At 39.0% G+C, this 15,132-nt stretch overlaps 3 protein-coding genes across 13 annotated transcripts in view; 2 read left to right on the top strand and 1 right to left on the bottom strand.

The window, feature by feature from the left end:
* LOC102312176 (cyclin-dependent kinase-like 5) overlaps positions 1-3,520 on the top strand; it is a 52,353-nt gene extending 48,833 nt beyond the window's left edge. For all 4 annotated transcript variants that reach the window (XM_014333771.2, XM_005922998.2, XM_005922996.2 and 1 more), the window contains one exon: positions 364-3,520. In XM_014333771.2, the coding sequence (XP_014189257.1) occupies positions 364-723 (360 nt within the window). In that variant the 3' untranslated portion in view covers positions 724-3,520. The remainder of the gene's footprint in view (positions 1-363) is intronic.
* Positions 3,517-8,367, bottom strand: LOC102312908 (retinoschisin). The gene is made up of 6 exons (XM_005922999.2): positions 8,258-8,367; positions 7,916-7,941; positions 7,622-7,820; positions 5,699-5,840; positions 5,418-5,613; positions 3,517-3,980 (listed from the first exon to the last, which is right to left on the bottom strand). The coding sequence occupies exons 1-6, from the start codon at positions 8,310-8,312 to the stop codon at positions 3,828-3,830; spliced, it is 771 nt and encodes a 256-aa protein (XP_005923061.1). The 5' UTR covers positions 8,313-8,367; the 3' UTR covers positions 3,517-3,827.
* Positions 8,368-10,472: 2,105 nt separating this feature from the next.
* The window catches only part of LOC102311043 (AP-1 complex subunit sigma-2), a 32,278-nt gene continuing 27,618 nt past the window's right edge, over positions 10,473-15,132 (top strand). For all 8 annotated transcript variants that reach the window (XM_005922994.2, XM_005922993.2, XM_042221138.1 and 5 more), the window contains exons 1-2: positions 10,473-10,556; positions 12,995-13,173. In XM_005922994.2, coding sequence (XP_005923056.1) covers positions 12,995-13,173 — 179 coding nt within the window. In that variant the 5' untranslated portion in view covers positions 10,473-10,556. The remainder of the gene's footprint in view (positions 10,557-12,994; positions 13,174-15,132) is intronic.

Here is a 15,132-nt window from a genome sequence, read left to right as displayed (position 1 = left end):
GAGAAAAAACAGATGGCGAACACAAAGGGTGATAATTTCTTCTAGAAAAAATGCTCTTTTTCTCTCTTAAAGATTGAAATTTTGTATAAATGTTTCAAGAACTGAACTGTAACTGAGCCAAATAAGTTGTAGACTTTTATATTTTACCAATTTTCCTGTCTGTCCAGGATGATTTAGTAATCAAATAAACTGTGACTCAGATGTTGGTGTTTAATAAAAGCAAAGACACACCTTAATCCCTTCCCTGCAGTAATCATAAGAGACTGTCTGACTGGACTGATCGTCCGTCATCGACGGGATTAAACCTGTCGTGAGCGCAATTTTTCTTTCCTCTGATATTTTGTGTTCTGTTGTGTCTTTCAGAGCCAACCGCTGAAGTCGCTGCGCAAGCTCCTGCACCTTTCCTCCTCATCCTCCAACCAGACCGCATCATCTGACATGCGCTACCAGCCGCTGCCTAACTCATCCTCTGCTCAAGGCGGTTTCACCGAGAACCGGGGTCACTCAGGGGTCAGCACGCCCCAGCTCAAGGCCCGACAGTCAGCGTACCCGCTGCCCGGACAGCTGGATTCGGGCTGGCACACGTCCGCCCTGGGCCGCCCCGAGGGCAACCCCTACCCGGAGCAAATGAGCATCAAAGGAGGCCAGAACGGGCACGGCTTCGGACGCCCGTCCAGATCTCGTATGCCAAATCTCAACGACCTGAAAGAGACAGCTCTGTGATCTCCAGCGCCCCACCGCTCTCACGCGTGTGTCAGACTCCTCTGTTACCACCTCCCTCCTGTAACACCTGCTCCACACACACACACACAAACACACACACCAAACCATCAGTTCAAACACTGCTTGCAAACAGGCCAAAAGCCTTTTTACGTCCAGATTTTTTTAAAGCTTCCATGTTTGATAGACTTTATATTAATACCTATGTAATTCTGATTATAATTTGTATTATAAAGTAAATATATTACAAATTCAGTGTATATATATATAAATGGATAGATAAAGTGTAGATTTTAAGTGTAAGTATTTTTGTTTCTATTAAATATAGAAATATAGTACATTTTACTGCGTAGTATTATTTAAGACTAATCTAAGGCATTCGAAGCAAATGCAGTTTTATCAGTTGTTACAATAGAGATTGGTAATGTCAGTATCTCGTGTTCATCTCGTCCAGGATTGTAATTCTGTGTCCAAGCTGTCTTGCCTATGGATGTGCTCTGTCAGACTGGTTACAGACGCTCAAATGTGCAACTGCGAGCCAGTGCAGCTGTGTTGAAATCTAGCTATAACCTGTGCAGTTTCTCTGAGCTGAAATTGACAATCTAAAAGCTTACGTTTTATTGCTCTTTTCCTTCTTTCTTTTTTCTGAAAAGATTTTAGGTTTTACGTCTTAAGTGCAGCCATTTTAGCAACTACGGTGCCATCAACTAACAGAAAGCCTAACCTACATCGCCCTCTGTGGGAGATATCGAAGCACTGCATTTCCTGTTTTCTGACTGAGATTGTCAGGCACATTTAGACTTTTCCATGCACTGTATGTGTAAATGACCATTTGCATAATATAAACCAATGTTACGCAAATAGAGCAAACCTCACAGTTTAAAACAAATGTGTATCTATACAAAGGAGATGCAGGAGCGTTAACGTGCCCTTACGGATGAATTATAACGTGTTCAAATGTTCTGCAATGCTTTGAGCAAACGTCAACAAACATCTGCAGCTGATAACGAAGGAAGTGGCTTTTCTCTGAAAACTACAGGATTCAATAAAGACTCTGTTGTTTGATTATTTTATTTTTTTTAACTTCCAAGTGGTTCTGCTTGTTTGACCAGTTAAAAACATGTAGAAATGCACCCAAAAAAAACCCCATTTAAAGTTTAACTGCTGTAAATGTAGATTTCTTTATTTTTTAGAAGGTAACAGCAGTTAGAGGAACACATAAGCCATTCTGGGTGTATGTGGTACAATGACTCCCAGCCTGTGAAAATAACCCAAGCACCACTCCTCCACCTGTTAGCTATTTAACTCCACACATTGCAATATTTAAAAGTGGATATTACAAGTTTTCTTTGTTTAATACACTTAAACTGTCAGTATTAGGGTAATGGAACAGCATCTCTTTTAGTAACCCTTTTAGCCACACTGACTGACTGACCAGATGTTTCTGCCATTCATACGTCCATTTACTTGATTTGTATACATTCAGTTTTTCTACCAAGCACATTTTCCTTAAATATCAATTATATGAGTAATTAAACCTTTGATTTTTTTAATTTCAGCTGCATTCTACTCCAAATTATTACTTCATGTTTATTGAGGGTAAATAATAATTTTGTTTTGAGTTTACACTTAGCTGTTTCAACTATTTATCCATTATTTTAATTACTTCCACCTAACCATCCATTTAAAAGCTCGAGCTTTTTCAGCTAGTTTAATGTTTTCCAGCTGCTATTTTCCCATTTATTAAATACTTTAAGCTGAACTATTTTTCACATTTATCTATTTCTCTGTTTTCAACCGTTATTCCACTATTAGTCGTTCCAGCTGTTAGTTGAACGTCATCAGCCGTTATAATTTTTATTTTTTTGCAACGGTTTCTTTTCTTCTTCTCTTTTTTAATTGAAGCTAAAATATGCTTATCCCAGCCAATTATCGACGTACTCTGGCCTTTTCTTTCTTTAGCCATTTCACCATCGCCCCCCTGTTTTCTGACTGAGGTCGGCTTTCCTTTAACATTAACCGTTCGCCCAGTTCTTTCCACAGCTGTAGTATTTCTTTCAGCTGCAGCATCCTCGCCCTGGTTGGGAATCACTGTACTGCTGTATTTTTAACTGTTTGCACACACTGAACCACTTGGGATATGCTTTGGAGAAATCTTAAAATGGAAAGGCAGCGGGGGGCAGAATCTGTACTGTAACGTTGTTTTTCTGTTGGAAATAAAGTGCCATGAGAGTAGCTTGGCAGAAATAAATCCTAACCTTTTTAATGTTGCACTTTGAAGAGACTACGTGGCTCAGCAATATTGCTCTGTAAATTCTTCCTCACTTTCATGTTCGTGTGCGCAGTGTGTGAATATTGAAAGACGAGGGAGGGGGGGGGCCCCGCCGGCTCCTGCTGTAACGCGCTGAGCCCAGACATGACCGTGTCGTATTGTGTGTGGTGCATCTGTAAGGACTGTGCACACTCTGTACTTGACACGATACGTTTCTCTCTTTGGATTATTGTTTCGCTGAAGGAGCACCGTGTATTATATTAATACTGATGTGTGACTACTTGTTTGGTAATATTTATAACAGAGGATGTTTATCAACTGTTTAAATGAAATCAAGTATTAAGTTTGTGCTTTTATTACAGACACAAATTAGTAGCATAGTCAGTGTTTATCTGCTTTTTTTTCCAACAGAGCATTTACATGACAGCATAAACTCCCAGATGAATGCTTAACAATTTTAGATTATTCATGTTTACATATGTAACAGTAAATCTCAAATAAAACAAGCCCGTTTGATTTGACTCTGAACATGTAGAAGCTTTTTTATTTCCTGACGCAGTTAGTAACTGCTTTATTGAAGGTAACAAATTTCAATTTGATCTGGAACAGTTTGGTGTTTACGTAACAGCACAATGCGCTTTTGGAAACTTTAATACAGACAAATAATCCATCAGAGGACACCAGAGATGTCCACCTGCCCAGAGAACTGTGAGCCTCACCAAATGGGGACAGACTAGACTTGTATCAAAGGATCTTACAGTGTTAGACAAATATTCCCCTTTTGGCAAGTGACAGGGTTGGCAGGGGAATGATGGTCAGTGAGGTAAGAAACACTTCAGGTGCATTTGTTCATGCACATCAGCAGCTCCATCCTCATGGCAATGCGGGTGTGCCAGCCCAGCGGCAGCAGGCGTATATAACGAGCCACAATAGGCGGGCGCAGCAGGTTTTGTACCGTGGAAGAGCGATCGGAGTTTCCGTAGAAGACCTAAACAAAAAGAAAGTACACAGCATTTAAACATGCAGAGTGCTCATTTTGTATCATTTACACACACAATAATCAGAAAAGGCTCATGAAGAGGACCTTCTATGATTGCTTCCACCTCCATAGTTTTATTCTTTGAATAGCTTTGCATGATTTCACAGTTCAAATACTGTAATCCTTATTTCTATTAACAGTGCAAACACTCAGTTCATCTACTATATGAATCAAGCAATTTTAGCTCCCTTTGACTCAACTTTACTCTGATTAGCTGCTCATCATTAACCAGAAGCTTTGATTTGCACAGCTGTGTGCATGATGTGACCATATTAGTATCCTATATTTTTGACAGCTTAGAAAGCCAAGCCAAATAAACTCGGCAGCAGCTATGTGTGAACTACTAAATCATTCACGAGGACTTAAAGCAGAACCATATATATAGCAGAAAAGCATAATAGGTCCACATAAAATTACAATATAACAGCCTCTTAGTTGGATATATTTAAACACTTTAGTGTGTACTGATTGGTGTAGGCCAGAGATTTCCAGAGAACTCATTTTATATTGTGAGCTTTATGCGGCTCACTTCGAGCATAAATCAAATCAAAATTAATTTATATAGCACATTTAAAAACAACAGTTTTGATCATAAAATAAAAATAAAAATAAGACAAACACAACGCAAGACGAGACAAACATAGAAACCAACCAAATGATAATCAAACTATCTTACATCAAAGCCAGAGTAAAAAGATGGGTCTTTAAACGAGATTTAAAAGACTGAACAGTCTCAGAAGAGCGAATGGCAAAAGGGAGGTTGTTCCACAGTCTAGGAGCTGCAATAGCAAAGGCACGATCGCCTCTGGTTTTCAACCTAGACTTAGGTTGCATTAAGATCTTAGTGCTTTTATAGGATTATACAAATGAATAAGTTCTGTTAAATAGCTAGGGGCAGTGTTATTTAAGATTTTATAAGTGAGGTGGACAGATGAAATGCCCTTCTCTGTCAATGTAAAGATGTTTAACTGCACATATAAACCCTGAGATTACTGCAATTTAATAATAATGATGGATTGCATTTATATAGCACTTTTCAAGGCACCCAAAGCGCTTTACAATTCCACTATTCATGGAAGAGGCTGCCATATCGCGCCATCGGCCCCTCTGGCCAACACCAGTAGAGTAAAGTGTCTTGCCCAAGGACACAATGACCAGGACAGAGAGCCCAGGGATCGAACTAGCAACCTTCCGGTTACAGATGAGCTTCCCAACCCCCTGAGCCACGGTCGTCCCGATAACAGATTTCAGTTTTTCCAAATTACAAAGAAATAATGCTGAAGTAAATGAAAGTGGAAATTTTGGGGGTAATTTAAATGGTAAAAAAGGCCACAGGACTCAGTTATTATGACGCTTTCATATGTGACTCCTGTTTAGTGTACCTACCCTGTTATTTCCAGTCTGGTCTTTGTAGTAGATCCAGTTAAGAGTTTCTAAAGTGCGGTACTGGATGCTGTATTTAGTGATCCACTCATCAGCGTCGCAGCGGCCCTGGGTGAGGACACCCGACACCACGCTCACCTCCTTCAGGTCGATCTGGATCCACTGGTACTGATCGTTGAATTTGGACAGCCATGCGCACCTAACAAAGATTCACATTCCCAGTTATTTGTTTATCCGGGGTGCGCTGTGTGACATGAACTGGAGACTGGGTGGCCTTGACTCACCCAAAGCCCTGGTTGTTAAGGCGAGCCTTGTTCGGGATCCAGGAGGAGTACCAGCCGGTGTACTGGTCCTGACTGGAGCAGCTGATTTGGTCTGAGGTCACAGATCCAGATTCAAATCCCAGCGGTCTGTGGTACGGACATTCTGTGAAAGGAAACATTTCCAGGTTACTGTGGCATTAAATCGTATGAATTCCTGAAAATAAACACTTAGTAAACTTTCTAAACACTTCCAATGAGCTGGGATGCAGCGATTGGTTCGTTTTTGTGTTAAAAATGACTTAATGCCATTTGATGTTTTGAAGCAGAGCACAGCGTAGATTTAACTGAGCACAAACATTACACGTTCACATGGTAGCAACTACACTATGTTATGTTCTGTATGGGGTGGTCATGATGCTATACTATCTGCCTTTTGCTTAGACGAGCAGTGAGCAACAGGTACCAACAACCTTACTGACATTGTGCAAGCACAACAAAATTACTGTTGTGCTAAGCTCATCAAATAACAAAAAAAAAATATAAAAAGTAGAAAATGTTAGAAATATGAAATATCAAAATATTGGATTAACATTGTCAAAAAACAACAAGACTGCATATTTGCAGAAAACCAAATCAGCACAAAGATGTCACACCAGCTGTCAGCACTGTTGTGGAGAGGTGATGAAATGGACTTGTTTTGCAGCCACAGGACCAGGACACCTTGCAGTCATTGAGTCGACCGTGAGCTCTTCCGTATATCAAAGTATTCTAGGGGCAGATGTGAGGCCACGTGCCCCGCAGTTAAAACTTGCACAAGACTGGGTCATGAGGCAGGGCAATGATTAAAGCCCAGCAGCATCTCTATCAAGGAATCAAGGTGCTGCCAAGGCCGAGTCAAAGTCCAGACCTCAGCCTCACTTTAATGCTTTTCACCTTAACCTCAATGAACTCAAGGAATGCTGTGAAGAAGCGTGCGACAAAATCCCTCCGCAGTGATATGACAGAATGATAAAGTCATATGGAAAACAATAATTTCAAGTCATTGCTGCATAATGCTTCTGCAGTTTCACAATAAATAATGACACGGTGGAATATGTCATGTGTCGTCCTTCTTCTGATGCATTATTTACCCAATGTTTAAGACCAGGTAAGGACCAGATGGTTTTCCCGGTTGGTTAAACCAAAGAAGTGAAACAGGGTTTACTTTCTTTTTTCCATGATGATAAATTGACTTCAGGTAATAAAAAATATATCAGTTACTTCAGATGAAAATTACTCCCTCTCACCCCTGACTGGATTGGTTTGAAGCTGTCAGAAAAGCGGATGATAGAAGTGATAGAAGAGCTGCCTGAAATGAAATGTTTATTCCATTTTAAAGACATTAAGAACGCAGCAAAGTATCCTCGTGTAATAGTCCAACTTTGCTAATCAGAACTCTTGCATGATGAGGTAGAAGAAGATGATCGGGGCATTTTCTGATGTGTGCTTCCTTTGCTGGTATCATAGGTGAAGGTCATGGCCTATTTGGGCTCCCTAATCTGTTCGTCACATTCCAGCACAGGTAATGAGATTATCTGAAAAGCATTTGCCTGTGCAAGCTTCTTCCTCACAGCTGTTCATTTCTTAACCTTCAGTGCAAGCCTCTTTCATCTTACAGGCTGAAAAACTGCAAGATCAGAGAGGTGATTGTGCACTGCTGCAGCGTGAAAGCACATGAGGACACAGCCAGCCACCATCAGCTGTTTGATCCATCACAGATGTTAAATAAAGATCCACAGGACACAACTCTGCCCACCATTCATCTTCACATGCGTGACTTTCTCCTGCAAGTTAGTGTCCTTCGTATAAAGGGGAACCCATTAATCACTTTTTAAAACCTAAAAAAGGGCATCCAGCATGAGTATAAGTGAAACAGACAGAGGACTACACAGGTGGAGTCCTCACCTGGCATGCAGTTCAGCAGGTGACTTTGAGATGGTGGCGGTGTTGGCAGTGAGGTCGGGGGAACAGGTGGGATGACAGCAGGGATGCGTGCAGATTCGCAGTCACAGGTGCAGGCTTTCGCTTTTGTGCTCCAGGTTTCGATCACCTCCTGGTCCTCCTCCTGCAGGTCCAGGTCCTGGATGACCTCCTCCTCCTTCTCCTGGAGATCACACAGGGTGGAATGAATCGAGAGTTTGCTCTCAGAGTTTAAGACTTTTAAACCACATTTTAGACCTTTTTGAGACTCTTTCTTACCTCCTCTGAGTGAACAGTGACAAGGGCTATACACCCCATCGACAGAAGCATGAAACGTAAGAGCAGATGATAGAATAAAATGTGTAAGAAAAAAGAAAATGACCTAAAAGAAGCACCATGTCAAATAATCTTATGAATTATTGGATTGCATCTGAGGATTTCATGAAGGAAACACCAAGGAAAAGCTTTTTACCCTCTTTATAATTTCACTTGCAGCAGCAGCATTTTTGTGTAGTACTACTCACTGCTGTTTTAATAACTTGTGGGACCATTAGCATTATCATAAAGGCACAATAACTGTTGCGATTATTTTAAGGCAGGATCAGCTGCACAGTGACTTACCCTGAGAGAGAAGCAGGAGGAAAAGCACAGCAGCTCGACAAGCAGGCATCTCCATCTTTCCTCTTCAGCTGTGCTGAAATGAGATGTGTATGATACCCACTGCAAGTGGATGGGATTACTGTAATCCACAGGCCTGCAATGGCCTTACCTAATGCTCCTTATTGGCCCTTAGACACCTCCCTCAGGTGCTCTTGCACTGAATGTCATCACCTCATCAATAAAAAGTGGGCATCATTCGTGATGGCAGTGGTGTCTTTGAGGTTTTACACTCAGTTGAAAAAGCTAATTTTGTCACTAAGGTCATTTATGGTCCTATTATACATCACACATTTGTGTTTATCATAAATATACTTTTTCATTTATCTGTGCCGGATAAAGGCTGCTTTAGGTAAGCCATATCTAGACACAGACCAGTACCAGCGAATTAGTATTCAGTTTGGGTACAAACAAATATGATCAAATAGGCCTGAAAGCAGCAGGTTTGTCTATGACAAAAAAAATCACTTTAAATTCAACGAAATCAGAAATAGTTACAAACATTTTAATATTCATTTAATATGTTTGACTTACACTGGGATGGATCACAGTTACCCACAATTGCCATCATCCATAAAACTCACAACCTACAAGTTTAATAATTTGTTTAAAAAGGCTACTGTAAATATAGGCGGAGATTTTAATTTTGTAAGCTTGAGAGTTACTTACAATTCAGAGTTATCCCAGCATGAAGAGATGGGATGTAATCTCACATCTGCTTGTTTTTGTCAGTTATCTGGCTGATAATTGTAATTTATAACATGACAAGTTGCCCTAAGGTGCCTGAAATCTTATAAAAGCTGGTTGTTTAAATGTGGGTCAAAAAGATGACCATGGCAGATGTTGCAAGTTGATTGTTCCAAAAGTCTTATTTCTAGAATATTGAAGCTTTGCAGTGACTTTAATCCGTTCAAATCCCCAATCAGTGCTGGCTGTCCAAGTAAAATAGACACACTAGAGTTCCAGTTAGGAAACCACAACAGTTTCCCCACCAAGTAAGCACAAAGTATTCTGTTTTGAGAACTTAATTTTCTATTCAGATGTTCATTTTGCCCTTTAAAAAGTTTGCAATCCTGCACCTCTACCATTAAAATGTCTTGGAGAGCTTTGTTTATAACACCTTTAAGACCAGATCCTCAGGTGACACACACACCTGCTTTTAATTAAGATCCATTTCCATCCTTTCATCATCATTTTCATGTCATTTACCGATTTTACAGTATGTTGGCCTAGATGTTTTTTAGGTTTTGCATATATCATATTCTTCTACAGCACATGAAAGTTAGCTATTGGCTAAACCTGATGCACTGTATCCTTACTCTTATGAGAATACTTCTGTGTGTTTTAACTGACAAATAAAAAAAAAACAAAGCTAACAGTACCGAGGCTCAGTTCAGCACTGCAGCTTGAATTGCCCAAAATTTCAGTTTTAAGTGTGGAAAAAGTTCTCTCAGGTGTGTCATCACCTGACAGGTAGTGGACTGAATGGCCACTCTGCAGCACACAAACCAAACTGAGTCAGATGGGAGACTTAATGTATGTCGGAATGGCGCAAGACTGCTATTAAAATGTTTGAAGAGTTTAGTGAATGATCTGATGTGTTTCAGCAGGCAAAAACTTAACTCCGTAAAAAATCCACAGAAAAGGACGTCATTAACATGCAAAAGTAGAAAATAAATAGGGTAGGGAAAATTTAAAAAGTCAAAAATACATTTTTTGCAACATACTGTGGTGCTTTGTCTTTTTGTCTTTGAATAGTTTTTGGCCAGCAGAAACTATTAAAATGACAAGTAAGGGTAAACTTAGACATAAGAAGAATATAATGTATATAGAGAGATTATATTAAATAATAAAATACATTTTTAATTTTGTAATAGATTCAGTGTAATCAATTTAAATATTTAATTATTTTTTAGATTTAGTAATTTAATTTTTATTTTTTCAGTTTTTGTTCTCCATATCTTTTCAGTCTCACTTCAGGTTGTTCCGTCTCTGTTTAATCATTCAGCATATGTTTGAGGTAATGAAGTTTGAATGGGCGGGACGGAGTGGTTTGATTGCTGTCCGTAGCAGCCAATCATTTGTATGTTGTCTAATTAGCGCGTTGACAAAGGCGGGGACTACAAAAACGTGTCAGCCAATAAAAATCATCATGTTCGCCCTAGTGGCCAATCAAAAGGTTGTTATAGACTGGCCGTGTTTCGGGGTGGTGTTGGGTGGCTCATTTCTTCCGAGGGGGGGATACACAGTGTTATTATTCAAGGTAAGTAGTTTTGAATCTGTGAAATTTTGTTTTTCCATTAAAATGTACAAACGCGCTCGGTCACCTGTGGGTTTTTTAACAGGCTCTATGATAACAGGACGTGCTAAAGGTAGCAGTCGCTGAATAACGGTGTTAACGGTACTTCCTTTCGTCTGTGTTCATAGCGGCTGAAACGGGATGATTTCAGTCATGTTTCTGGTTTAGCTACATGGATTTAAATGCTTTAAAATTTGGCCGTGAAAATAACTGTGGGGTTGCATGTGTTTGAATGCATTTAGTGAATTTAAAACATGCCCTGTGCGCTGTTTTCCGTCAAGTGTTTACCCTGTATTTAAAACTGAAGTGAAAATAGTGTTGGTATGATGGAGGGCTGTCGAGGTCGATCGATATAGCTTTTTTTTTGTACCGATACCAAGACTCATTCTTAGTAATCCAGGGGATTGGTATCAAAATTTACAGTCAGATAAAATGCTGGTGCTTTAGCAATATGCAGACCACATTTTATGACAGGAAAGCTGTTATTCAAAGCTTTGCTGCTTTTTTTCTAATTACTTATACATTATAATGTGTACATGCAACGATAATTGGAGTTGATGCGCTATTGTTCTGTTATTTACTCTTAATTTACTCACTTGTTTTTGGCATGCCACTTTGTCAACTTTTTAGTGTTGTGCATTTTCCCATCCTTATTTTCATGTATTTTTAAGGAAATTTGAATAAATTTAAATGTATTACCAATACCAAGAGAAATCCTTGCAATAGACTAGCAGCCTGTCTATGGTGTGCCCAACCTTTCAGCAATTGGCAGCTGGGTTAGGCTTCAGCCCCTCCCTGAAATCCTGATTTAAATAAGCGAAAGAAAGTGGATGGATGGATGGATGGATGGATGGAATACCAATAGAATTGACAATAGATACTCCTCTTTTTTCTGATAGAGAACTGGGTTTCTCTGTTACTACCACACTTACTTCGTTGATCAATTTTAATGTTCTTCTATTGCAGTTTTAGCTGTTTGGGGTAGTCTGAAGCTCCCTGTTAACTTAGGTAAAGGGATGCACACAACTACTCGACTAGATATTTAAACATTAAGCAAATTATTATTATCATTATTATTATTATTAATGTACAACAATGTTTTTGTGTTGGTTTTAAAGCACTGTTTACACAGGACTTGCAGTAATGTCATGACCATAGACGATAGAAAGTCAGTAATATTTGGAGAAGAAAAGCAACAACAACAAAAAAACATTAGTGACGTGATGTAGGTAGGGTCCTAAGATAAACCTTCCTTATTTCAAGATGAACAATCGAAGCTACTGAAAACAAGATTGCAGGATACAATGCATTAGCAAATGACAGGGTAGTAAATACATTATTAGGTTACCAGAGGCAACCAGATTCTTAAGTGCCTATTACAAAACTAACCATCAGCTTCAAAACAATGTGCGAAAAATGAATCACTATGTCTATATTACAAAATTTTAAAATTGAGTGTTTTCACAAAAAATACTCTAAACTTTAATATTGTTAATAAAAAAAACAGTTTATTATTTGTTACTATAAATTAGTTTTCATTGTCCAAGTGCAGTATTTTCATCCCGCCCACAAGATGGGTCAACGCGTTCTCTTTAAATTTTCAAGAAACAAGAAAATGATAGTGACAAAAGTTTTGAACATCAGCCTCACTAATTCGGTGGGCTGATAATCGATTGATTCATACTAGAGCCCAACAGATATATCAGCAGGGCTGGTATTGTTGGCTGGTGTTAGCTATTTTCCGATATATTGGTATTGGCATGTATAATAGATTATAAATGAAAATTTAAAAAGTAGAGAGGAAATCACAGAAACACCAGATGTGTTATTATGAGTAACAATGTAATCCACAAGCTTTAGGATAATTAAAACAAGATTATTTTTAAACAATGCTGTCATACTGTCTTAGTAAGGATTGTTAAACAAATACATGTAACAGATGTTAGGGAAATAGTTTATGTATGTTACAACTGTCTAGGTTTTGTATGTCAGAAAGGAAAAAAAATATTGGCTTATGTATGAGAGTTTTAAATAATCAAATATCGGTATCAGTATTGGTCTAAAAAAAAATCATGTATCAGTCAAATTATAATCTATAGCAGGCTTTTTATCTTTTACACATGGCAGCAGATCATCCAAAAACAGCAACTCACTGTCTAATTTGCACTGGTTGTCCTTTATTATTCATTTTCCAAAATTTGATTGACCTGATTAAATTATTTTTAGGCATCATTTTATTCAATTTAACTTGTCAGCATGTTACATCACATAAAAAGTGCTGTGAATTTCTTTTTTGAATGCCTTTTTTGTGTCTCTTTGTGCAGATGTCTTTAACCACCCACTCCTTCCTCTCATGTCTTTATTCACAGCCCCTCTGTTTTTGTGTCATCTCTTCATTTCAGATGCAGTTCATGCTTCTTTTCAGTCGGCAAGGCAAGCTTAGGCTCCAAAAATGGTACGTGCCTTTGTCTGATAAAGAGAAAAAGAAGATCACCAGAGAGTTGGTGCAGACAGTCCTGGCACGGAAGCCTAAAATGTGCAGCTTTCTGGAGTGGAGAGACCTTAAAATTGTGTACAAGAGGTGGGTAGGAACTGGACTTGTTTCTGAACAAAATGTGTTCTGGTTGAACGCCCTCAGAATAGAATATTTTCACACGTCCCTGGGCAATTCATAGGCCCGTCATTCATAGACATGGCTCTGCTGGGGAATCAGGAGAGTGTTACCAAAGAGATGAAGGCATCATCATGACAGCACTCAGACTACAACAAGAAAGAGCATTAATTTAGTCTCATTATATCCTGTTGCTGTGCCAACGGACAAGGAGGCAGACTGCTTGTGAACTGGAGTGACCCCACTGGGATGGACTAACAGAGCCCCTGAACTGCTGATCAGTCTGCAACCATTGCCCCACCACACAGATGTTTATGTCCTCAGTTAAATTCTCACTAAGTGTTAATAGTTCTTAGTATTTTTTTTACATATGTAAAAGATAGATGTAGCAAATGTGATATTACCCATTGGTTTAGGACATTTTGAAGGACCGCCGCTAGGATTTTGACCATCACTGTGTTGGGTTTTTGGAATCAGAAGTGACCACATGTGAACAACAGGGTGGAGTACTAAGTTATCAGTGTGTTATTAGGCCTTGTTAGCAAGCCATTTCTTTAAATGATACTGGTGGATTACCAATCGGTGCTAAGTAACAACTTAAGAAAAAAATCTAAAATTTCACTCAAATTTAAATTGACTGTATAAATGCATGGTGTTTGATAGCCACAGTATCTTGGTACCTTGCAGTTATTGAGTCGACTATGAGCTCCTCTGTATCTCTTCTAGAGACAAATGTGAGGACGTCTGTGTGACAGCTAAAGCTTGTCTTAAATTGGATTGTGCAACAGGACAATCCCAAGCATAGCAGTAAATCTCATGGTTATAGCCACTGTGACATTGCCTGTTAGTTTGTAGAAACTGATTTGAAGCCTTGAGTTTAGTATTTTGGTAACTCTTCCCTCAACATGATAGCCACAGCCTAAAGCACGTTCAGCTTCATCATCTATTTTACTCTAAATGGGACCATAATTTATAATATGAATATCAAGTTGGTTCGAAGAAGGTCTAAAACCAGTGACCAAGATCATAAACTTACCGGGAAAATGTATGCTTAGTTTGTAGATAATGTGAACTGTTGGGTAATTTTCCCAAAGGGAGGGAGGGAGACAGGACAAAAGACACGCTGTGGAGGAGAGCCAGAGATTAATGACAGCTAATGATTAAATGCAGAGACTGAAAAGAAGTGAATGAACAAGAAGGACTCGGTGCATCATGGGAGGCCCCCAGAGGCCTAGGCTTATTGCAGCATAACTGAGGGATGGTCACCTGATCTACCTATAAGCTTTATCAAAAAGAAAAGTTTTAAGCCTAATACTTAAAAGTAGAGAGGATTTTTGTCCCCTGAATCCAGACTAGGAGCTAGTTCCACAGAAACCCTGGAAGCTCTGCCTCCCATTCTACTTTTAAATACCATATGAATGAAAAGTTAGCCAGTAGTCCAAGTGCAAAGTGCTCTATTTGGTTGATATATTATTATGATGTCTTAAATATAAGATGGGTTTGGTTATTCAAGACCTTGCATGTGATGAGAAAGAGATTAAGTGATTCTGGATTTAACAGGGAGCCAATGAAATGAAGGCAAACATAGAAATATGTCAGTGCTCTCACTACAGAATTCTGGATCAACCGAAGCCTTTTCGAGGATTATTTAGGACAGCCTGATAATAATGAATTAACAGTAGTCCAGTCTAGAAGTAATAAATACAAGAACTAGTTTTTCAGCATCACTCTGACACAGGATGTTTCTAATTTTAGCAATATTGTGCAATTGCAAGAAAGCAGTCCTACCTTTTCGTTTAGTATGTGCATTGAATGACATATCCTGGCCAAAGATTACTCAGACATCCCTCACAGTGTTATTAGAGTTCAAGGTAATGCTATCCAGAGTAAGCATCTGGTTAGATAATATTTTTTAAAGCTGAGTACAGT

The sequence above is a fragment of the Haplochromis burtoni genome, unplaced genomic scaffold (genome assembly GCF_018398535.1).
Source record: "Haplochromis burtoni strain Fernald_Lab_line unplaced genomic scaffold, NCSU_Asbu1 Contig_61, whole genome shotgun sequence".
NCBI classification, from domain to species: Eukaryota; Metazoa; Chordata; class Actinopteri; order Cichliformes; family Cichlidae; genus Haplochromis; species Haplochromis burtoni.
This window is presented reverse-complemented; position numbering and strand designations above follow the sequence as displayed.